The following is a 26,642-nucleotide window of genomic DNA, read 5'->3' as shown; positions in this document are numbered from 1 at the left end:
AAAAAAAAAAACTCACCTGGCATCATCATCACTTTCTGTACCAAAAAATACTTCAGTAAGTTCCTTAAAATCACAAATTCTACACAGAGGAGGACAAGGTTCTCCGCAGAATCCCACACACTGATGTCCACACTTTGGTAGTAATTTCTTACAAGGTTCGTTACACGGTGGTCTATCACACAAGTCTGAACAATATTTAGTACATTGGTAGTGCTCACAGCGCCATTCACACTGTTCCTGGGTAAAAAGGGTAGAAAAGCAACAATAAAATCAGTACAAATGCATTGCTTTATTCAAGTGGTACATATCGTTTCTCTCTGTCTCTCTCTCTCTCTCAAATACAAAGTGATCGGGAAAGCAACCGTCAAAGTATCCACACATATTCCTAACATCAAAACAAAAAGAAAGTTAATTTTTGGAAGTAAGACTAAAGACTGTGCAAGAAATATTTGGACTGTAACACGCCCAAAGAGATCTTATTAAAGAAAAAGAGACTGCAATGGATGTACTAATTCATAGCACTGAACATTATATATTACAAGTTTAATTTAGTGTACGAATAACACCAAGAGATTTCTACTGTCTAGAAAAAGATAAAAACTAAAAAGTATGGGCTTAAAGAATTACTTGACATGTTACGTTTTATCCAGGTTTGTACATATTTTATGTATAATTAATATTTTTCTGACCACAGTATGCACTTCTTTATTAAAAATAAAGTATTCCGTAACAGTTTCCAAAACGTAACGTTACCTTCCTCACGGATATTAGGGAATTGAAGAATAAAAATTCACGGATATTAGGGAATTGAAGAATAAAAATTCACGGATATTAGGGAATTTAATTGATATTTGGGAATAAGAATAAGAAAAGAAAGAGAAAAATGACAATAATACTCATTTTATATAACTCTCCCTAACTACGGTCCATGGAACTCGAAGGTTCAATGTTGCGTTCACAAAAACTCTCCACTGACTTCTATCCCTAGCCAACTGGATCCAGTCTCCACCTTGCACTCCCATCTCTACGAGATCCATCTTAATATTATCCTCCCATCTGCGCCTAGGTCTTCCTAATGGTCGTTTTCCGATTGGTCTTCCAGTCAAGACTTTGAAAGCGTTTCTATTTTCTTCCATTCTAGCTACATGACCCGCCCACCTAAGCCTCCTCGACTTGACAACCCTAACAATGTTTGGTAAACCATATAAATTATGTAGTTCCTCGTTATGAAGTTTCCGCCATTCCCCATTCCCGTTCCTCTTGGATCCGAATATTCGTCCGATCTTGTTCTCAAATACTTTCAGTCTATGTTTTTCCCTCAGAGTAAGCGACCATGTTTCGCAACCATACAAAACAACACGCATGATTATCGTTTTATATATTTTGAGCTTCAAATTCTTCGACAGAATTCACGACGATAAGAGATTTTGAACCGAATAGTAACACGAATTCCCTGCTTTTAGTCGACATTTAATTTCTTCGTGAATATGATTTTCGTCTGTTAATATTGATCCTAAATATTTGAAAGTATCCACTTTATCAAAAGTATTATTTAATATTTTAACGCATCCGTAATTTGTCGTATTGCGGTCCCGACGCACTTCCATGTGTTTAGTTTTCTCTGCATTTACTTCTAAACCCATGTCCCTGCAAGCGTTTAATAAGATCTCTGCATTTCTTTCTATTGTTCTCCTATTATTCCCTATTAAATTCACATCATCAGCATATGCCATAACCTGGTGAATACCGTTCAACTCTAGGCCCCCATTGCTATCTTTGATTTTCCTTATAGCGTATTCCAGCACAAAGTTAAATAATAATGGCGACAACGCATCTCCTTGTTTCAAGCCATTTTCGACGTGAAAGCTCGTGAACAAAAATTTCCCTACCCGGAGTTTACATTGGGATTCATTTAAACATATCTTAATTAATCTAATTAGCTTTCTTGGTATTCCAAGTTGTGTAAGAACGTTGTATAATGTTTCTCACCTAACCGAGTCGTACGCCTTTCTAGAATCAAGAAATAGTTGATGTACCGGGGTACTGTATTCCCACTTTTTTTTCGAGTATTTGGCGAATGGTAAATATCTGGTCGATAGTTGAACGATTTCGTCTAAACCCGCACTGATAAACTCCAATAATTTCAACTGCATATGGGGGTTAATCTTGCTAATAGAATATTTGAAAGGATTTTATAGGATGTTGACAGAAGAGAAATGCCTCGATAATTATTACAGTCAGCTTTGTCCCCTTTCTTGTGAATTCGAACAATGATTGATTCTTTCCACTCTTGTGGCAATTCTTCCTTGTTCCAGATAAGGAGAATGAGTTTGTGTATCTTGTTCCACAATTTTTCACCTCCAGCTAAAATTAACTCCGCCGGAATTTCATCTACACCCGGAGATTTGTGTTTCTTTAATTTCTTTAATTTTTATTAATAATAAAAATATTATTATTATTATTATTATTATTATTATTATTATTATTATTATTATTATAAAAAGTTCTGAAGTTAGAAATTAAAATCGAAACTTTTAGCTCGGAATTAAATGAGATGTAGATAAATTGCCGACCTTCGTGTTGCATTTCTCTGCCTTCAAATCTCTCACTCTTGGTTGACTAACATTTGCTAGGTCGGGGATCGGGACTCACTGCTGCCTTAGAGAATCTACTAGTGTAATAGTTACTCCTTGTTACACGGCCTACATAGAATCACTGCAAAGAAACCAGTCGCGTAACATGCAATTCGTAACAGTGAAAGCATCGTGATTCGAAGTGAAAAAAGCAATATTGGAGAGTGGTACGAATGTGAAGGAAGTTGATTACAGAAAAAAAAAAAAAAAAAACACAAAATAAAAGAAAATTCAAATAATAAGAATAAGAATAAGAATTATGATTATTTTGCCACATCATCACTATTCTATTATTACTTGGAAGATGACCAGAGGGTAAAAGAAGGAAATGTAAGAGAAAGAGTGACGGGAGGCTTATAGTTCAAAGAAAGAATGGAAATGTGTACATATTACAATCTCTTTTTGAGGGAAGGTTTTCAAGGAAGGGAGTTCGTGGGATGGAAGATTGTTAAGATACAAACACATATTGATTTTTGTATGTCTACACTGGAATTCCTTTTATGTAACAATGTATTATGTGAACAAATACACGCATATTCACATATTTATTGTAAAAAAATTTTAAAAAAAGGGAAAAAATTATTGAGGTCATATTTATAGTTATACACAGGAAGCAAGGCATTATGAAGACAAACCTTGCTCTAAGCTTCTGTGGTAGAGAATATGCAGACTAATTTTCGGTTATTAGTTGCAGGTTTTGACTCCGTTTGTTTTACAGCAAGGGTGTGATAGGTTGGTGGTAGATTGGTTATGAATTACACAATATGTAATAATAAACCTTCTTAATTATAATCTTCAATAACTATCGCTAAAACTCTCCTATCTTGCGTTCCGGACTGAGAAGTACCAGCTGTTTCAGGACATCTCTAGGCCCTTTTTCAATGCACCTTCTACTACTACACCGCTCACTAACACATGATTAAAAGCTTCATATATTCATAAAAACCTTTGCAGAGAATACAAAGTTACATCAATCCACACTTTATGGTTAATGAAGTAAAAACTGAAGTCACAGAGAAATGTTTGTCAGAAATGTCAGAATATACGTCAGAAATGTTTGTCCATCGGGAGATAGTTATTCACTTCTGTAGTTGCGATAGTTCTGATATGTCAAAAACTTACACTTATTCTCATGTAAATAAAATTATAGTGTAAACTATTATGTCATCCTATACGAATAACTATTTACTTGTTTACAAGCGCTATAGTAGTAGAAGGTACATTGGAAAAAGGTTTTGAGATAGCCTCGAACAGTTTGTTATTTTCTTTCTCCGTTCAACATAGAAGGGAGGAGCATTTTTTCTAATAATAAGCATGCATCCAATAGCTTCCATAAATTATCGTTACATCAGTTTGTTTGTTACTCCCATTAGCTTTTGTTGCTGGACTAAACTTATACCATTTTAGTGCCTACGAAACTAAATGTGATAAAACATTTTATTAGTGACTTCTATATTTTATGATGTTAAGCCATATTTTGGTTAAGTTATTACCACTGCCAAAATTCACTGAAAGCTCTTTTGCTGAAATGAAAACGATTCGTTATTTGTTTTTCTTAATCTGTGTTTTGAAATTGTGCAAATTTTTATCATTATTTTGTGTTCGCTCTCACTGCTGTCGAATCATTCTTACAATCCTTCCTCAAAATTAATTTATTCGAAGGTCATAGTTAAAGATCAAAAATCTGGTTACAAATTCTCTACAACAGAAACTTAAATGTTGTCTTTACTTATCATGACAATTAAAAGAAACGAAGTTTCACTAATTCAAGACATTACCAAAAACAACACACAAAGCACCTACTTTACATTCCACACACGGTTGCCCACATTTATTTTGGCAGCGTGAAATTTTATATGCATGAATGCATGGTGCAGGCTGTCTGCAATTCTTCTTCGTGCACCTGAAGTTCTTAATAAGGTGCCTACACCAGTATTCACATTTCTTGGTACACGGCGGACATCCACTGGCACACGGAATATTGCAACTGAATGAGCAAAAGTGAAAAAATATTAATAGTAAGCTTTAAAAAAAAAAAATACAATTTACAGTTTTTCAAATTATGAACACTTATACAGAGGTTGTTCAGCCTACGTTTGGCCGATTTCGTTCCTTCCCCCTCCCGGGCAGAATGGACTCACTCGACCTGGCTCGTGGCTTCCTGCAGTGTTGTGCAGTAGCTTCCTGAAAACGGAGTTGTTTTTCCGCGCGGACGACAATAACGCACAAAACAGGACCATTGTTATGAGTGTTGTGTTAAATTTGTTTCCAAGTGTGTGGGTTTCCGCTCTGTGACCAGCCGGTTTTGGGAAGGCTATGCTGTGGCTCTTTATGACACCCACTTTAGTGTTTCTGTCATTAGAAAACGGTGCAAAAAGAATGGTTGCAACATCAGTTTAAGTGGAATAAAAAATGTTATTAAAAAGTACAAGGGCAACGAAGCTCCACCATTTGGATCACCAACGAAGTTGCCTAGAAAGCGGGAATGCAACAAGGCCACCTCCAGTATGCAGAGGAAACTTCGCAAAATGGCAATGCAAGAAAATCTGCCAACACAAAGGTGTATGGCTAATCGTCTTGACGTGTCTTTGGGGACTGTGAGCCGGACATTACACCATCAACTCAAACATGAAAAATACATGAAAGCTCGCGGCCATCTTCTCACGGATGCCCACCAAAAGGAACGAAAGTGTAACGTCCGGAAGCTGTACGAACGGCATCTGGCAAAACAAAGGTGGATGTACGTCGTAACGCTTGATGAAGCATGGATTTACCTTTCTGATTGCGGCAAACCGAGAGCCATCATGTACCGAGAGAAAGGCGCCAAGAACTTCAGAAGATGGGACCGTGTCTGTAAAGAATCCTTCCCAAAAGGGTTCATGGTCGTTACTGGCTCCTGTAACCGAGGTAAACTGAAGATTCGTAGGATGGCGAAGAACTGAAAAATAAATTCGCAGTATTTTCAGGAGCAGATCATACGGCCGATCCACGAGCATAAGATTCCAACAATGTACGGAAATGACGCCAATCTGAAGCGCATTCACATGGTCAAGGCCTCATCACATACCTCACGATCGTCCCTCGCATTCTACAGGGAGATGGAGGAGGCAAGTGGTATACAGGTGATACCTTTTAATGAGGTACCTGCTAAATCTCCAGATGCAAGTCCTATGGAGTATTTGTGGATTTGGATTGCTGAAGCGGGCTTTGGGAAAACGGCGTGTGACAACCGTGGAAGGACTTTGGAAAGCTGTGCAAAGGGAATGGGACAAGATTCCCCTCCCAGTTCTTCAGAGAAGCCTATTACAGTGGAAATTACGCTGTCGGGCTATTGTTAGGAACCAAGGGAAACACATCGAGCACTTATGGACCTGGGGCCATGGATTCTTCTAAATTTTTAGGTAAGTCGAAATTGGCCAAATATAGACTGAACAACCTCTGTAGTTTTACTATTTCTTCAGTTATACATTAATAAAACTACTACTAACTATGTGTGATTTTCTTCTTTCCGTTCCTATTATTTCATATTATGCGTCTTAATCACGTATTTTATTTCTGTATATGACAAATTCTTTATCAATATGCAATTGTGTGGTTGGAACAGATCATCAACAGAATGCAATAAACTCGAATCTAATAACGAACAGATACCATTATGAGGAAATGTGTGCCACCCATTTTCTTGAGCTTTAATCTAACTCAACTTCTGATTCACCAGAGCACGCGTAACTTATACAAATGACTAACTTATGGAGTAACAATAGTAGATGATTATATGAGAAGCATTGAGATTTTATTTCAACGACATAGAATGAGTTTAGGTTTTAAGCCACAATTAAACTGAAAATAAAAACAACTATTGGGCTCGTTATATTTAAGAAATGAATATAAGGAATTATATTTTTGAAAAAGATTTAAAGAAGATGTTATTTTATAATCAGAATAAACGATTGATTTTGCTAACAAGTCCAGCTGTGAACCTATGTTATAATCGAAAAACTTATCTTAATTCATTGATAATCGTTGTAAATACGGACAGTGGATTGATAAACCAAAGTAAAAAATATAGTTTAAAACTTAGAATAGATGTTTTTAAGCCAAAATTACCAAAAATAAAAATTGCATAACATTCTTCTTGCTTTAAATTATTCAAGTTTATTATATTTTTGGAATACAATGAAAGTAATGTTTAAGAATTTGCGTTGTTTTATTTCAGAGCAATCTCATTGATACGCACAAGAATAATAATAGAGTCCTCCGTAAGGCAAGAATAGATTTGGAATAATATCTTCCGAGATGTCAGATTAGTGTTGAGTAGAACTAAAGATTTTCTTTACATAATTAAACATCTTTGGTGTGCTCGACAACAGTTCCCTCGCTGCAAACTAAAGAGATGGCCCCAAATTACTCCAATTTCTTTTACATTCTTTCTATTACGTAACTTAAATTAACCCATAGAAAACACAAAAAATCAATATGTTATTGTTAATTACTTTAATTTACAAAACAAGAAATTATTATTATTATTACTATTTCTACAAGGAAAATTTACGTATCTTTCTAAAGCAACTAAAAGACAGGAAAGGTACTATATGAAAGCCAAGAACATGAAAAATAAAGTAATGCAGTGCACTCGGACCACAAAAGGTTCAAGTTCAACTGGATGGCAACCTCCTTACTCAAGTTAAAGAATTTAGATATACCTCGACCTCTGGCGGAAAATATAGAACAGAAACAACATTTCGAATATCTAAAGCTTTCCAAAATAAAAAGTCTACTCATATCTACGACTATATCTAAAGGCTTAAGGTTAAAAAAACAGTTCCTAAAAGAGTTTTATGTGGTACATTACTGATTAGGGTTCAAAAAGTTGGATTTCACAAAAAGAGCATTGAAGGATTATAAATTTTTGAGACGTGGTGTCAAAAGCGAGCTCTACCAGTATTTTGTTTTCAGAAGAGTCAAGGAGAAAAGAATAATAGAACTAAATAGACGGAATGGACAAAGGACTGAAAAAAAAAGAGTCCAGCTATACTGCAAGATCATCCCTCTGATATTATATGGAGCAGGAAACGGAAATCCGTGTTATTTCCTTTCATAACATATCTATAACAAGTACTGATGTCTACCAAATTAATTTCTGCGTATTTAGACTTTTAGAATAATCGTCTACAACATACTCTTCTTTGCATATGGAAAACTTGCGGGTGGAATGGGATGGAATTTTGACAGCTGTACTCCAACGTAGTTTTTGCAGTAGAAATTACAATGTCGATCGTAATCCATAATACTAATGGTTTGATAGAACACAGGGTTTCATAGAGTAAATACACTTTGAAAGTAGGTAGGTTTATGTTTATGTTGTTCTTTTTTCTTATATTGGTGTTACATGTTTCAGGAGGCTTTTTTTTCTTCCTTTCTCATGAATTTTCTCTCAAATTGAAATATTTTGCTTATCATCATATTAAACCACTGTATAAATGCTTTGGAACAATCAAAAAACTCTGAAACTTTTAGATTTATCAATGAATTCAAACAATTCATGCCTCTAGCCTCAATACTATGTACACGAACTAAAGCTTAAACAGCGCAAAAAACCATACCTATGACCTATTAATATTTAACAAAAGATATATGACAAGTGTTTCTAGAGGAACGTACCATACTTTAATACATAGGTAGATGATACACTGGGTGATGTTATGAAGATAACTTCCAAGTGTAAAAAATTGAGATAACAATCGACAACTGGCCAAGCATTACAAACAAAGGAATCCGTACTCTTAGGTTATTAAGAATCAGTTTTTAAGACGTTGTTGAACGTACTTCCGTTAATCTTAATTCGCTTAGTATATAGCATACACACACACACACACCTTTTGACAATTGTCTCAACATCTTTTCTTTAAATAAACACACTAATTTAAAATGCAACGTCGCCTCTGCTGATATTGTTTATGTTTCTGTAACATCCGTAATATAACAATGAGCACAAAACGAAGGGAGACTAAACCATATGAAAACATATTTAGCATTGTGTAACAATTAAGACCGAGAGAAATGAATTATAATGTGAAATTGAATTTTCTGGTTAGTAAGAAATTAGTGGCAACACTTAAAAGAATAGTACTTTTTGAATTTAAAATTCAACTCTTTTGTGTATGTGTGTGTATTGTGTATTACACAACAACTGTTGTTGATTTGTAGATTTTCAACTCTGTAAAAATGGTGCTTCCGCCTTTTGAATATTGATGTAAGTTTGAAGACTGAATGTCAAAATGAGAAAGGATTATCAATGAAGATAATCTGAAGACTTGGTATAGGGAAAAAAAGAAGAAATCAGTATTTATAGTAATATATTCAGACAAAGTACAGTATACTTCGAATAAACGGGACGTGGCAATGCCGGATTATCGAGCAGTGCCTCCAACGATCGCTACACGCTAAATTGTAGACTGAATACAGCTATAACATGATTTGAGTATAGGATTTAGAAAGTGAAAGAGAGAAAGACGAACGGGCATTCCCGACTGCTGGATGCCGGACTAACGTGGGTCTACTGTATTATCTTCACAAGGCGATTCCTCGAACATTATCGATTATAAACAACTGTATCTGGCCAAAATCCCCACACAGACAGTCTTAAATTCAACATTTAGTGATCCGACGCTATTCTACATTCCAGAAGTGGGCTCATTATAAATCAGTCATGACATAAATTTTTACCGAAATTCTTCATTGACATAGGTGAAGTTTACTTTGAGAAAAAGTAAATAAATTTTAATCATTCTGGGGATTAAGAAATACCGAAGGTTTATCGCAGAAAAAAGTTTGCTATAAAATAATATCCGTGCAAATATAGGCCAGGTATTATTACTTCCCTAAGATTCAGTTATGTTCTTCCATCTTCATATTCTTGGCCTACCAAAAGTTCTCTTTTCAAGTAATGTCCCCATTGGAATTACGAATTACGTGTTTTTTCTTCTTCTTCATGAAAGCGATATGTTACACCCATCTTAGACGTATTACTTGCATCACCTGTATAATATTTGATTATGTTCCTTGTTATGTCGTTTTCTTCATTATGAACTCGTTTGTTTGTCATTTTTACTTTAAATATTTTTTAAAGATTGTTTTCTTGTAAAAATCATCCAGAAGTTAATTTTCAAAAATCCGGTAGACTACTTCTTTTGTTTCATTCTTGATATCCATGATTCACAACGTATCCTGGTATTTCTTGAGAAAAAATAAAATACTCTGGAATTTTTCTTATTTATAAGGTAATATTTAAAACTAAAGTATGTTTAAACAGGTACATACATACCTGTGACCACATATAAGAGTCCTGCCGCAATTCATGTTACAAGGTACGTGAATCCGTCCCTGAAAACAGTCTGAGCACGTACCCTGACAAGGATGCTCACACGGCAGAACTTTACCACAAGGCTGTGAGCATCGACTTAGCAAAGCTTCTGATTCAGGATCTAGATCTGGAAGAATAATCATATACGTTTACAGGAACGCGTATTCATTTTTATCTATTATTACTAAGGTTACTCATATACTTAGCTCAAGAGATATGCCTAAAAATTTTACGGTTTTCGTATAAATATATGCCTTAACATATGGGTTGACAATGTTACAGCTACTTTGATATGTTTATATATGGCAGCAATTGTGGATTTGCCTTTTAGAAAACCGTGCTGCGTTTTCGAGATTAACTCTTGTTCATTAATGAAACTTAGCAGTCGCTTACTTACTAGTTTTTCAACATGTTTTGAAAAACAGAAGGAAGTAAAATGGGACGGTAATTTTCTATATCCTTTTTCGAACAAGAGTTTGACCACTGAGAATTTTAATGCCATCAGGGTTTCAAACATGAACATCTGATTAACAGATTACGCACCCAACTTGCTCGGCTTGTAGTTGGGCATTTGTGAACTGCTCAGCTGCGCTGTAATTGTTACTGACCGATTAAAGCTGTATTAAAATTTGTTTCTGATTGACATTCAATGTTAAACTTCATTTCAAACCCCTAATTTTTACCTCCTATGTACTACTTCCACCTGAAATTTTGTGTTGCCATTCTCTAAACAGTGTCCAAATTTGCCTGCGGGCCCCAGCTGACCATTTCTTAGTTATCTGGAGCCGAATTTTAATCGTGTTCTTTCAAATACAATGCATATTCTAAGCGGGGAAAGGAGGGTTAAAAATGTACGCCAAAACAACACAGTATCTCACGAGCCCTTCCTCACTGGAAGATGAAACTTGGCATATAAATTAACATGGATGAAATTTCGCATATTATTAAAAACGTGTGACATGTACTACACTGTTTTCGGAAATTCCGTTTCTGGAGGAGAAAAGAGGCAATTGCTACAATATGTTAATTTCCCATTTTGTAGTCATAAAATGGCCAAGGTAAGGAAACGTTTTAACTGTTCGAACTGAATCTTGAACATTTCTTGATTGACTTGATCTGTTATCATTTCGGTTTGACTGAAATATGTATCCTATTGGGAGAAGGGGTTTAAATATTTCCAAAACTTGTTTCTTCCCTTGGGGAGAAGAGTAATTTGTGTCTCGCTTTTCAAGATTTAACCAATCAATATTTTAAAAATAATTGTTTATTCTATTTCGTAATTTTTATAATATATTGGATTTTTCTACTCTATATTAGGAACCTATATCCACAATTTCTGAAAACTAAAAATCCGAAGTTTAATTATGGGTCACGATGTTTCAGCGAAATGGCTCCATGTATAGTTTTGAAGATTAACTGCAACACTTCATGGATCACAAACAAGTTATCTTCTAACATTCTTATGAACTTGAATAGTGATGGGTTGGTAAGCTGAGAGTTTGGCGTTCCGTTTAGCACCAAGACTATAGGACAAATGGATCTAGAGCTTAATGTGAGATATCAAATCAAATGAGCTCCTACCAGGAATCGAACCCACGTCTCACGCACCGGAACTCTTAAGTCTGGGAATATGCTTCGATGTTTCTACATTATCAATATAGCGATTATTTTAAAGTTCATTATACATTTGCCATTGTCTTCCTTAGCATAAATGTCATGACCATAAAATGTCATTTTTCTCCTGACTCTTATACGAATATTCCCAGATGGAATATGAAGTTCGAAGATACATATTGTCTTTCCATTTGGTAACAACGCTAATTATTATTGATCATATTCTGATTAAAAAGTGGGAGTTTTTTTTTTTTTTTCAATATACTGAAATTTGTAACAGCGTCACACAAATAGAATATAACTAATATTTCTTCTCTCATTTTCTCTTTGTTGTTTCACACCAGCACAGTATTCCATTGACGTAATTCGTATCAGAATTTCGTTTAAAAAAGTATCTTCACTTCATAGTTAAAACCAGAAATAAGACGATGCATTTCAAAGAGCGCCTGAGGTAATATTGTTTTGCTCTCTCGTCCTCACTGAACAAGTGGTAAAGGAGAAGACAATGAGTTGACAATCTTACATCTAAATAAAGTTCACACTTGTCGTACCATTTTCTAAAAAAAATTAAGAAAATATGATTAAAATTATATTTGTATATGTGAGTACTAAACTTATTTATTGATATCGCTTTTATATATTGAGAAAAGTATTATAGAAATTGCCCCTTCTCCCCTTACTCTTAAAAGTGAAATTTCCTGAAACGCTGGGCACGTCCATTTATTTAAGAACTTCATATTTCAAGTTTCAAATCTCTAACATGAGAGGTCGTGAGATATTCTATTTTGACACACATTTTGAACCTCTTCCTTACCCTTAGGATACGCATTTAAATCAAAGTGACATGACAAAAATTCCAGTTCGATGTATACGCAAAGTGCCACGAGCTTTACACCGTAGTCCTCAACGGTTCTGTCCGTCACCAGAAAAGCACCGTACACGTTTTAAAGTCCCGTCCCTATAAAATTTGAACAGACCAACGACTCCTTCCTGGTTATTTGAATCAGTGGCTTGAGTTTTACAAGGAATTGTAAATAATCTAAAATAATATTTATAAGAAGAAACACCGCGATTCCTTTAGTGTGACGTGGGTTGGAATTAGCCATACCCTTCAAATAACTCATAGGAAAAGTAATTGCAAATGATGAATAAGGGGATGTCAAGGCCATTCAACGTTTTCGAAAGGAGAGAGAGACCCTTCATTAAAAACATGTTAGAAATATGTGTTTCAGCGTTTTCGAAATTCAACTTCTAAGGATGGAAAGTAACTCTTTCTATAATATCCAAATTTCGTTTTCTTTATCCAGAAAATGACCAATTTAAGGATACTGAAATTGGAAATTGACAAGTTGAAGGTGCAACATTCGGTATATAAACTCTGAATTCAGAGTACGGGAATACATTTCAGAAACTCCTCTCAAAGTAACAAATTGGGAAAATTCATAATATATTCAAATTTCTCTTCCTTTTCTTCAAAATGCTCAATATTAGGATTTGCTTACGTTGGAGGTGTACTCTGCGATACATATTTATTCATTAAAAATACGTGATTCAGCATTTTTTTTTTTTAAATCTATATTTGAAGGGAAAAAAGGAAAACAATTTTCACAATATTCAAATTTCCAGTTTTATATTTATTGGATCTTCCTGTACACAGAAAGGACACTTTTGTTTGTAGTGATGAAATATAGCGACCATTTATTTTCTTACAAAATGCTTTTCCTTGCTCGCAGTAGTCACTTCAGGTTTTGCTTGGAGGAACGGGTGGGCAAGTATATCCGATACACATATGTAGCTTCATGTTTCTCACTAATTATTATTATACTATTGATTAAATTGTATATATATATAAAGCTAAGAACAGGACAATTGTCCGCCTGCCCTTCGATAATGACGCCCCTGCAATGAATTACTAAAAAATTAGTTTGTAGGATGAAGATCTTCCCATATTTTTTTTCTGTTCAACACTAAACATTAGACTTTGTTGTATTGGGGTTTAGCGTCCCTTTCAACATCGAGGTTATATAAAAAATTGACATATTGTTTAACGTGGAATCTGAACTACATGAGCTCCCGTCGGAATTGAATATGGCTCTTCCATGCCAGAGAAAACGTTATACGCAATAGGATATGGAATTGTGATTTTTTTAACATACATGTTTTAATGTACCTTTTACATAGCTGTGATGTATATTTATAAATTTCTTGCACTTGTAACATGAATGCTCTTTATCAGTAAAATGCAATTCTTTATTTACATTAAGAAACTTGCCTAGCCAGAATTTGAACCCATGTTAAAATCAAACATTAGCACATGAATCTATTACGTTATTCACTAGACCAAGAGCGCATGACTATTAACCCTTTCCGTTTGTTTCTCTTATGTTCTGTTGATGATCTACTTTTCACAGGCTTTAATCTTGTATCATGTAATATGTCAGTTTTTATTTTTATCTTCTTTTTTGTCATATCTTATGAATGTTTTCTGTATGGCACCTACATATTTACTTGAAGGCAATGTCCAGACTGTCTATTTCTATTAGAGAATATGCAAATTACTGTATAACACAATAGAGATAAAATAGATTTCCTTTGTAAGGAGATCCGAGGGACATAAGGATCTAGGTTTAACATTCTGGACTAGTCTCTGGAAAGCACTCCAGGTTTTTGTGACCAGAAGTATACCGGAAGACATGTGGACCCTAAGAATAAATGAGCGTTTCATAATCACTTTGAAACGTAAATCACAAAGATGTTGTAATATAGAAGTAGTGTCCATAACTACCTTTATCCTAGTAAGTCAATGAAACTGAAACACAATCCAGCGTCTGTAAAACCTGATTGGATCTTCTTTTTTTTCTATCATAAATGTTCGCTCAAAACGTTTTCTGTACGTGAATATGTGGCGTTTTTTTGTATCTATTTTGATTTAAATTTTTGTTTTAACGTTCACGTGCATAGTTTACAAGGTATAAACAAAACCAAGAAGAGAATACCAGCAGTAACCTTTTACAGATCAGAAGAAAATAACTATATGGCATCCTGTCTAGTAGTATTGATAGTTAAATAGACACATTGATCTGCTCTTTACATTATTAATTCAAGGTTTCAGTGTAATGATTTAACTTAACATGAAATTATACTTTCAATATTATATGTGACGCCTCATATGTGCTTACAGAAGTACTGGATACAACTTGAATCACTGCTGCAAAGGACATTCACTAGACACGGTAGCAGAACATTACATGGTTCATTTTAAAACTCACTTCTCATCCACTATTTCTTTATAGACACATATAGAGCTCAAAGTGGTGTGTGAAAATGGGAATGCAGAGACAAGGCATTGTTCTACTTTATTTTTCATTAACATTAATGATCATCATAATAATGTATCAATAAACTTGTCTCTATCTCTCAGATCCATTTGAAACAATAGCAGCAGAAAATATTGTTATTATTATTATTACTAATAATAACAATAATAATAATAATAATAACAATAATAATAATAATAATAATAATAATAATAATAATAATAATAATAATAATAATAATAATAATAATAATAATAATAATAATAATAATAAACTAGAACATATTTTGTTTTACATTTTCTGAACTGTAATATTGAAATATTTCACGCCACATTTAGTATTATTCACAAATTGTATTGTGAATAAATATAGTAGCAATTATTCACATATCTGGCGTACAATACAGTGGACTCTCTCTTAATCCCCGTCGGCTTAACCACCCATTTCCCAAGAAATAGTCACTTTCGTTACCAGCTGGACTTGGATGTTCCATAACAGTATACAGTACAACAGTAAACAAAGTAACTAATCGTTACACAAACGAGAAATTAGACATAAAGATAGGATGAAAGCGCTCCAGTTGCCAACACCGTACATAGAACAACAAAGTGATTAAACAGTAATCAACATGATGTTCATGAAAAAGTGGAGTGATTACTTATTCAAGAAATCAGTTGAACAAAATATACAAAATAAAATTACAGGGTTTTTAAAAATTGATTTTTATATTTTAAGTCCAAATGTGTTTTCCATCGTTTAGTAAAGTATTGAACTTCACTCAGGATCGTAGGCTCAATTGTATTTTTTCAGTTTTCTATTTTTCTTCAATCAATACACATACACGTTAAATAAGTGCGTGGTTTGTGTGATAGCCCAGTCTGTTTATCCAACAGACAGTATTTCATTCAACTGAGTGTCACTGGAGCAACTTGTCGTTGAAACTTCTGCTTCAGAAAAGTTAAATTTATTAAATTATAATACTGTAAACCTCTTCTAATCATTATAAAGATTATGTACAATTTAGGGGCTATAAAATCTTAATTTTAATAGAGTTTCTCGTTGTTCGACCAGGCTCCATCTCCCGGAGTCTACTGTACTTCATAAAGAACCATAAAAACCAAGGGGAAGGGAAAGTTGAACTGTAATATTTTGCGAAATTAATGCATGTCCTCGCCATCCCTGCAGTGCATACAAAACCCAATTTCCAATAAAATTGAAAGTATCAAGTACTAACAGAAACTACACGTAACTATCGTAGTTTGGAAACTTTAAGGAGCAGACAGCGAGCGAGAAAAAAAAAAAAGAGAGAGAGAGAGATGTGTTACTTTTCCTACAAACTCTCGTTTGTTTGATTTTCAGGAAATAGCATGCAAGATGTAACGAGACATTGGTTTTTGGTTTAGATAACATATATGGCAACAGTGGGTCAAGTTGTGGCGTACAACTACATGATTTCTGGTGTATGGGCACAAATGTATTTTTTATATTATAACATTCTTGTGTAAATTAACCTAATTTAAATGGTTCCAAGTACAAAATTTAGACACTTACTTGCAGTTCTTGATTCAGTGCAATACATTTGAACTTGATGTCCACAAGCAGCACGCACCAAACTTCGAGTCAATTCTTTACATTCTTCATTACAAGGATCTTTGCACATGCCGGTACATAGGTGACCGCACGAAAGTAATCTCTGACACTTATTTATGCACATTTCTTGAGTAGGTGTAACTGAACATTGAGCGATGACAGCATGACCACAGCTTTCAATGACACTGATAACTGGTTCTGAACAGAAGACATCACTATCAGCAGGGAAAGAGCACTCCATTGAACGCACATGACCACATGGTAAAACTTTATCGCAAAGTGTTAAACAGAAAATATCATCAGGATTTGTGCCACAATCTAATTCATAAGTGTGTCCACATTGCAACTTTGTAATAGTCGTCAACGAGCATTTGCCACATTCTTCCCAGCACTGCTTCTGACATTTATGATCAAAAGTGCAATCTATTGGTTTTCGCGCACAAGGTTTCAAGCATGTATATCCTAAATGTTCAGGATCTTCATTCACATGACATGTTCTTTCACACATGTGGCCGCATCGTAAGCGAAAGTCACAGGGCAGAGGACAGATATTGGGATCCGCACAACATAATATTGTAACTTTATGCTGACAAGCAGGTATTATCCTTTCAACTTCTTCCAAACAACTGTCTACCCCATTGTCTTCATGACAAAGTATCCTCCTTTCATGGCCACATGGAAATACTTTATTGATAAAAACAGGACATTCCCCACAATCTTCACAGCATGCTTTCTCACATTTGTGCTGTGATTCACACATGATTCTTCCACATTTCTCCACACACACATACTGCTTATGTTTAGGATCTTTAATGTGGCAAAATGACTTACATGTATGTCCACATGGCAATGGAGCATTGCATATTCGCTTGCAGCCTCCCTCGGGGGATTTTTCATTGAAATCCCCAGATGTGGCAACTTCGGTGGTTTCCGAAGGATGGATTTGACATCTTAAAATTATATATGTTCCAATTGCATCTTGGGCTCTCAATGTTTCATATATTTTTGACCATACAGGATTATGCTGGACAAGCATATGCATGTTTCCGATCATGTACAGGCCTTTTCTTGCTCTCGAGAGTGCGACGGATATCCAACCCTCCTTTCCACACGACTCAGTCACCTCTTTCGTGTTATTCACCATTAAAGATAGGAGAATAATATCATTTTCTTCACCAAGAAATTTATTCACCATAGTTATACGGATTTCTTCCAGCATTGTATATTTTTGTCTCATCTGAAATTAAAAAAAAATTCTGGTTTTACTATGTTTTAATACACTTGCTGTAGTTGTATTATTATTATTATTATTATTATTATTATTATTATTATTATTATTATTATTATTATTATTATTATTATTATTATTATTATTATTATTATTATTATTTAAGTAGTATTGCTTCAAGTTCGCTACATAAAATCTAGAAACGCGATGAAAACTAAAAATTTGAAAGCGAAATGGGATTTGTGATTATAATTTACTGCCGAAGTGTGAACTACTCTTGCACAAAAAAAAAAAAAAAAGATAGACTGCCTTTTCTTTACGACAAAACGATTCTCTTTCGATCTCACGTATAGTTTTACTTCAATGATAAATGTCTCCTCGAAAAGACGACATTTCCTTTAAGTGCTTCTTAGCTTCTCAATAACACACACTAATCCACTACACACCACTTAGCATATTACTGGAGACTGAGCATAGAACAAGACAAAGATACAACGTATACTTCCACATTTTACTACATCTGCAAATAAAGCGTCTCAATGAGTTTACAAAATGCAATCGGAAACTAAATCACTAGCAAAAGTCACGGACTTAAGGAGTACCCACTTTCCTAGATATTTTGCTTTTTCATATCGTTCCAAGCTCTGATAAAAAGATTCACAAATGGCACATCTATGTTTCATAGCACTGATCCATAAATATTTTCTTTCTTACGTCTTCTTGTATGGCGAAAGAAAAGTGTTGTTTGCTTTAGAACGTTCAAAGAAAATTAAAATCGAGATGAATTTGTAGTGCATTTGACTACAAACTACAAAGTAAGTTACAAAATAAATATTTACGTTAATTAAACTACTGTGATTTTGTTATTTAAAAAATGAAAGTATATTTTGTAGACTCCGATATGAAAATTCCTCGTCTCCCAATTACGGAAACATTTAATACAGAAATCCATATGTACACATTTGAAACCAGCTACCAGCATAGATAATCTGTGGAATATCGAAGTTGGTACTTCCTTAAAAATATAATTGTTCCTTCTTTCTCTACTTCGTTTTCAATATTATAACCGTTCATGATATACAAAAATAATTATTTTTATTATTTCATGTTGATTACAGTAATAAAATAAATAATACATTTTTCTGGGCTGCTAAAAATTGTTTATAAAACCGATAAATACTTATGCAAATTTAAATTTGTTTAGACAGTTTCCTACGCTAAAAGAAAAAAATCTAAAATATGGAATAAATTGATTGTAGCTTTCAACTTCCCACAAATAAAAGTTGAATTTTTATAAACCCTAAACCCTTTCGTATTACCGTATGAGAGCCAAATGTTCTGTATTTGTTACTGGGGACAGAGAAGCATAGATTCCCACGATTTGTTCTTGGAGGTCAGTGGCCACAACACTACCCTGACAAAGAGGCGGTGAAGGAAGATGCGAATAAAAGCACGTACAGGAATTCAGGAAATGGTTCTATGTATTTGTTTATACCTGTCTGTTTTGGTAAAACCATTAGCTATATCGGCTCCTTTCATCAGTGGGGAGCTTTAGTAATTCCGGAAAATTCTCAAGGTTAAAGGTAACCATCTCAATTGTCGTTTATTGGCACCTGACTGCTTGTCGAAAGGTAGCGGAGGTTTTGAGATATGTATTCGCTTAAGATTTTCTCGAAACATCTTTCGCTCCAAGGGAAACATTTGTAGCTCATTAACAAGAGGTAGTTACTACAAAATTAGAATGTGCATATGTGCAAAACAGAATAAAAGACATACGTCTAGATTGAACCACCATGAATAAATGTGTTATTAATAACTGATTTGCTACTTTTCAAAAGGTATCTACAAAAAAATATTTGTCACTGCCGGAAAAAATCACATAAACTGCATATAAATTATTGAATTTATAATTTTGCTTTTCTTGTTTTGAGTCTGAATAACTCAGTGTGCTACAATACCAATTTCAATAAACTGCGTACTACTTTCGATTTTATGGTTGTTTGTGTGATTGTGTTTTCCATCTGAATAATTCAGTGTACCAGACTAATTTTAAGGAAGAAAAAGGTACATATATTAAATATATTGTAGTATTTTTTCTAGTACTGTGTATTTTTATGATTACTCTATATACATTTTTTAAAAGTAGCTGTCGTGGTATTGCTTATAAAAATTTTACAATCAAGTAATACTAGAAATCCTATTCTAAAATACGTAATAATCTAACATAAAAACGTAACTTTCTGTTGGGCTGACACTAATAATTAATCTGGCGGTATTGAGGAATGTCAAACAATCCTCCTGCTAATATTTGCATTTTACAATATTTCATCGTTTTACGTCTATTAGTTTAAAATCCACGCCGTTTCAAGTCTATGGTAACGAATTCAATCGCTATGTACCAACCAACACGAATCAACATGCCGAGAAAATAATGCAGTTAGTTCGAAACTGCTGTGTTGACTACTGCTATGTGATTGTGGGCTACTTGATGTGTGAGCAGTCATATGGCTCCGAAAATTATGTCCTTTTGTAAGAGTTACATTGATCCCTTTCCGATATTGATAATAATTATAGCCGAATAAGCAAACAGTGTATGGCAAAAGGTTTCCATGCATCATAGAAAGGGATGACTGCTCTGTTGAGTCACAACTAAATGGGCACCCCTGCTATTTCTGCGTTCTTCAATACTGGTAATCGTAGATATCGGAGTCCCGGACGTATTCCCAATGTGGTTCAAAAAGTGTTTCTTCGTACTACGTAACAACCCATTGTTCCAAAAAAGAACAGGAAGGGCAGTCTAACTCGCAACTGCACAAGATTTGTATCTGGTAAACACGCATAAGGCTTTAGTTCATTTGTTCAATCTCTTCCATATCATGGAGAGGAAAATAAACAACCGAATGCTGTACGAACGCCATCTTGCAGGGAACAGGTAGATATTTGTAGTGCCTATACACGAGGGTGTGTAGGGTGAACAAGAAGGTTAAAATCAATACAATTATTACCAGATAAACATTTAGGAGCTACTACACTGCCATGTTCTTCCATTCCTATATGGCAGCGACACATTTCACCTTGTCCTTCACCAGTACAAAGCGCCTAGTCATACTGTAAAGTCAATGGTGACATGCATGGAGCAGACAATACGTTAAACGGGAAATCACGCAATACCAATTTTTGGTTTTCCGTTGTCGAGATGAACGGGAGCCCGACCACAGCCGCACACACACGAAAGTCAACTTCGTTATTATAAACCTGAAAAGACCTTCTGCATATGAATGAACTACCAAGATAAACTTTACTGTAAATTCCCATTTTGCTAGTTTTGTATCTTAACAATATTACTTTAAATTTTAATAGCTTACATTTCTTTACACTCCTGAAAAATGTTAGAGTATTGTAAACGTTGAATGCAGTACAGAACTCTAACATTTAATCCTTGTATCTAACGAATTCAGAATCCATATGAAGCACGAAACACAAAAAAATTGCAACATTCGCATGGTTCTTTAAGGGTACAAAAAGAAAAGGCTGTAATATTAAAGACATGTACACAGATTATAGTATGTATTATCATATATACATGTGTGCATAGGCTGTTACAAAATACCGTTTAGAACATTTGAGGGATGAAACTATACATAAAAACAAGCCAGAAAGTCCATGTACAAAAATGCTATAGAGTGCGTTCTTTCAAAGGTTATGAGCCTCCGAAATATTGGGAATATAAACTTTGGGGCACCATAATACAAACACCAACGACACCAGAGAAAGCGGTACGGTGAATTTTACAGGACGTGATATCTTTAGATTTCAAAAATGCCAAAATCAAGATAAGTGCGCAAGGGACTCCCCAAAGAAGAATAGGATTCATGAATATTTTGAAAATGACAGCAGAAAGAACTACACGTAAATCGAACGACGTTCCAATTGATCTTGGTCTCTGGCGTCGTGCGTTATGGCGCTCCATAATTTTTTCATCAATATTTCGGCGGCTTATAACTCGGAAAGATCACAATCTGCAGCAGTTTTGTACATGAATTCTCACCTTGTTTTTATGCAGAGATTCGACCCTTAAGCGTTGTAAACAAAATTTTACAGCATCATTATATATATATATATATATATATATATATATATATATATATATATATATATATATATATATGTGTGTGTGTGTGAGAGAGAGAGAGAGAGAGAGAGAGAGAAGGAAATATTCATGTATTTATACCCTATTTTATTTATATTATTATGATTATCAAAAACAGGATATACCTTCTGCAATAAAGTCATTTCTTCAATTGATGCGGCCAATATTGTGATTTGAGAAGAATCATATCCCTGAAGAATAAGGTGCTTGCACAAAGCAATTAGAAAATCAGCTGCAAAATTGGGATCCACACTTGTTATACTGCTAGCCATTTCCTAAAATGTTAAGAAACATGTTTAAGTTATATATATATAAACTTCTAACAAAGTACTACAATTACCAAGCTATGTTAAAATTTAGTTTAGACAATCCCAATCATGCACTTGTCATACATATTATCAAACGTAACAGTTAGTAATAGATTTCTTTATGTTTTGTTTGGAGTTTTAATTATATGAATAAAAATTTACTCAAAGTTGAAATATGAACTTTTAATTTTATATACGTATGAATTACTATAAAATACTGAAAACAATCACATACACAATAAACCATCTTGCAGATAGTAGAGAAGAGATTCCTTTGTACCTTCCTTATATAGTTGGAAAAACAAATAAACAAATACTCTTTTTCAGCCTATCCTATCCTCAACATTTTTCTGATATGGATCCACGGCCAACTAATACTGAAATTTATTCCTGCCAATTCCTAAACAAATGCCCAGTCAATTTCACCTAGTCCTTCAAACATGTGGTCACCTTCGATATGAACATTAGGCTCGAGAATGTACGTCTAGAGACTGACGTACACATCAAACGTACCAACAGGATGCAACACCTCCGCTTTAAGAGCTCCCTCCCTTACATCAGAAGTTTCCTATCCTGTGTTTTTGACCTTCATTCCGAGAATTAGTATCTTTTCCATCATATCGTCCACTACTTAAACATATCTCGTTAGTGTAGGGAATCACAAAGATTTGTGGAGGAAAGCGCAACAGAATTTTGAACATGCTTGAAGAAAAAAGAAGAAGAATTTAATGTTTGTTTACAATGTGTATACCGAAATGACCATCGCATTGTTATTGAAGCCGATGCCTTAGCGATTGAAGCTAAGAGCCCAATTGGGGAATTAATTACGATAATAGGGTAGCAGACACGTAGTAAGTGGGCTAGAGATTAATATATGTAAATAATGGCATCTGAGGTGAGATTTACTATATGTAGTGTATCAGGTTATGATAATAAGGATAGCTGTGACAACGGGAATTATCTAAGTTAGGCTTACTGCTCAGTGGTGTGCAACTAATATTGAGTCAAATCTAGGTTGTTTCTTATTGCATACCATTGATAATGTTGGTTTATGGAACCTAATACCGCTCAAGAAACAAACAGAATCCACATCGAGCACGGTAAAGCTATTGGTAATACAGAGATATGGTGCAACGTTACTTACAATCAGCACTCGCCAACCGGAGATATCCTATCAGTCTTGTAGCAAATAACTCATTCGTGCAATCTAAAGACACTCCTCTCCCGCTCGCTTACTAAAACCGCTAACCGCTTTAATATGGTTAATTAATCACCGACACCCTTCCAGTATTCAAATTTCTAATCTACCTATGCCAGAATATGCAACTCATTACAACAATAGTTTTCATCATACCTTCTGCGTATTCTTCACGATCCTTTTCCCAGACATTTCCATGTTCCTCAAAAAGAAATGAGAGAAAACACTATCATCCTATTCGCGAACCGCCTACAATACTCTACCTCACTACACTCACTCCATTTCCCGCAACTCTTTTTTTTCTTTCCAAATTTCTGTCTTCCATCATTTAAATTATAATTATTACAAGTAGTATTGTGCCACTGTTAGGAGTGTGTACATCATTGTGAGGAAATATCAAACAGCAACTAACAATCCACTACTTAACAATACTAGTACAGCCAATAAATTCGTGGACTGGTACCCAGAATATAGCCAATTAGTATGGTTGCTGTGCTCGATGTGAACGTCCCCCCCCCCCCACACACACAGAGAGAGAGAGAGAGAGAGAGAGAGAGAATTACATAGATAGACATTGACCTTCAAAATAGTTGAAGTATCATTTTCTCTTTTGACCTGTCTTGTCTCGGGTTTTTGCGTTTTGGAGATGATTGCGATTTCTAAGTGGCTGCTTGTTTCGTTAGTTGTGGATCGTAGACGAGACACCATGTTTCATCTCCTGTTATTATCCGGTTCAGGAACGTTCCATCAGCCTCAGCACTTCTGATCGTTGTCTTGTGTCAGAATGCGTTGGACACGGTGCTGGGTGACAAGCGACATGTTCAGGTCATCCGTCAGAATGTTGTGACACGTACTATGGCTGATCCATACTGCTGCTGCGATGTCATGTACCAATTGTTAACGGTCAGCGCGCACAACCATTGCAACCTCTTCCATCTTGCGTTCTGTTCGGACTGTTGTTGACCGACCTACTGGTTCATTATCATCTAAACTGTTTCTCTCCTCCGCAAGTCGGTGATGCCACTTAAACACTGCACCTCGGTCCAGGGCGTTGTCACTCTACACTTGCCTGATCATCTGCAACGTTCCTGCAGCAGATTTGCCTAGTTTGGGGCAGAACTTGATGTTTGCCCATTGCTCAAACTGCGAAATCCGCCAAGTCCACCGCGGCGCAATCAACTCCTTTCACAACAGAAACAGTACATCTGTTTACAATCTATGCATAGACCTGCCTCTTGTTGAGTCAAGAGATGAACTTCCACTGCTTCCTCCAGATATATCATATCAGCTGTAGTATACCACTAGCGCCACACTGCGTCCGGTCCACGAACTTATTGACTGTAGTAGTATATATTTTTTATATACTGTACATAAATAAGGAAATAAATCTATTCCAGCAGAATAAAAACTATCAAAAGCACCAGATTAGCAACGAAAGGCACAGCTATTAACGAAATAAAAAAATCGATTTTTTCAACAAAAAACTACGCATTAGAATTTACTTTCAAGCGTGTTATTTTGTTCGGTTTAACTCATATATGTCTCATCTTTTCACAATGCTATAGTTAAAACAAAAATAAAAACTTTTAATAGAGGTAGTCATAATCTTTTATCTATCAAACTAGCGTTAAACATACTGCATAGTGCCGTCCTGCTAGTATTATAATCAGAAGCTTGAATAATGTATACTTCAGTACAAGCTTCATCTTAAAATGTTGCGTGGTTATCGTACAGTATCAATAATTTTAGGCTTACTAAAAGTAACTTTTACTTGATTTTCCAAAACTACGCATCAGGATTTCCACTCACTTGTATCATTTTGTTCAATTTAACAAGATTTATCGATTGATAGCACCCTTCGACAATTCTTTCCCGTTATACTCTAATAACATTTTTTAAAATTGTTTTTCCCTGTATTATATGTACATATTTTCTCTCCATTTATTGTCCTTTTCCTCTAAATAAATTAAAGCCCATCAGCTTTATGGTGGAGCGTTCACCTCTGGTGCTGGGGTCCTGTAGTGGACAAACACCGTGTGCGTGGGTTTTATCGGGGTTCTCCCGTTTCCTCCCACTTTCTTCATTCCACCATTTCATTCATCACCCATCATCACCGTCTCCTTTAGCCTAACCGGCATAACCGTGGGACGTAAAAATTAAAGATTTCATTTTTCCAACCTGACTTAAAATCGAACTCGATTCTCTGGGACATAGTGCCGGTACGTTACCTATTATCTAACAACCAATCCGCTCTCAGCCACATATTTCTCCTATTTCTAATATCTAATTCAATCGTCAGGACCGTACAGAACATGTCTGACTAACTAAGCACCAAAGAGCAGAAATACAAGTCTGTTGTTGGTTGAGGAGCAGACTAAATCTCATAGATCAAATCTACCATCCATAGCATTCTTTTTTGGGAAAGTGACCAGCATCTGCTCTTCTGTGTGTTTGGACCAGAATTTGATCCTCGGTGAGGATATCGCGTCTCGGATACAATCTTCATGTAGTGATTCGGATTTTAAGTAAGTTTTGTCTCATATAGTCGCGATATTGAAAAGAAACGTTGAACTCCTATCACTCCACATCACTCAGATCACTCCACTTTTATAGCAAATATCCTTCATAAAGCATGGGAAAATTAAACTTCCTAGTCACATTAAATTAAAAAAAAAAAAAAAAAACAGAGATAATGAGATATACTGACGAGTCACTCACAGAAAGAAAAAAGAATCATTTGTGTCAGCAAAAAAAAAAAAAAAAAAAAGTCCAATACCATAATTTTACACATTACTAATACAAAAGACCCTTACCTCGTCATCTGGAAAATCATGTGTAATGAAAAACACATTATCCTTCATACCCATCACATCATCGTAATGGCAAACCAAACTATGATTCTCGAATGGAGAATAGATTGATGGAGCGATTAACTGAGAGATTTCAGGTCTCATTCTATACTGCACTTCCAACTGATCGTAAGCGATGTTGTTGTTTATCAGTCTCTCAAATAAGGAGACATTCATGTGGAAGTCTTTGGCCAACGACGGTTGCAATGCTGATGCTCGCATTTGATGATGATCGCCTATAAAAATAAAAAGAAATCATTATTAATTACATTTAAATTAATCGTGTATTACATTATTGCTATAGTGCTAAAAAAAAAACACACACACACACAATTCACTTTCTTTTTACATCGAGGTAGTTAGCATTTTATGTTATTGATTTCCCTTCTGTT

At 34.9% G+C, this 26,642-nt stretch overlaps 1 protein-coding gene across 3 annotated transcripts in view; it reads right to left on the bottom strand.

The window, feature by feature from the left end:
• LOC145690533 (NFX1-type zinc finger-containing protein 1-like) overlaps window positions 1–26,642 on the bottom strand; it is a 154,732-nt gene that overhangs the window by 19,463 nt on the left and 108,627 nt on the right. For 2 of the 3 annotated variants that reach the window (XM_081765512.1, XM_081765502.1), the window contains exons 4-9: window positions 26,215–26,486; window positions 22,021–22,170; window positions 16,479–17,754; window positions 9,958–10,123; window positions 4,437–4,620; window positions 17–237 (exon numbers count right to left, since the gene is read on the bottom strand). In XM_081765512.1, the coding sequence (XP_081621638.1) occupies window positions 17–237; window positions 4,437–4,620; window positions 9,958–10,123; window positions 16,479–17,754; window positions 22,021–22,170; window positions 26,215–26,486 (2,269 nt within the window). The remainder of the gene's footprint in view (window positions 1–16; window positions 238–4,436; window positions 4,621–9,957; window positions 10,124–16,478; window positions 17,755–22,020; window positions 22,171–26,214; window positions 26,487–26,642) is intronic. The other variant, XM_081765521.1, reaches the window with a different exon arrangement.

This window comes from Thermobia domestica, chromosome 1 (assembly GCF_964235325.1).
Source record: "Thermobia domestica chromosome 1, izTheDome1.hap1.1, whole genome shotgun sequence".
Classification (NCBI taxonomy): Eukaryota; Metazoa; Arthropoda; class Insecta; order Zygentoma; family Lepismatidae; genus Thermobia; species Thermobia domestica.
Note: the sequence above shows the minus strand (reverse complement) of the source record. Positions and strands in the feature narration are given on the sequence as shown.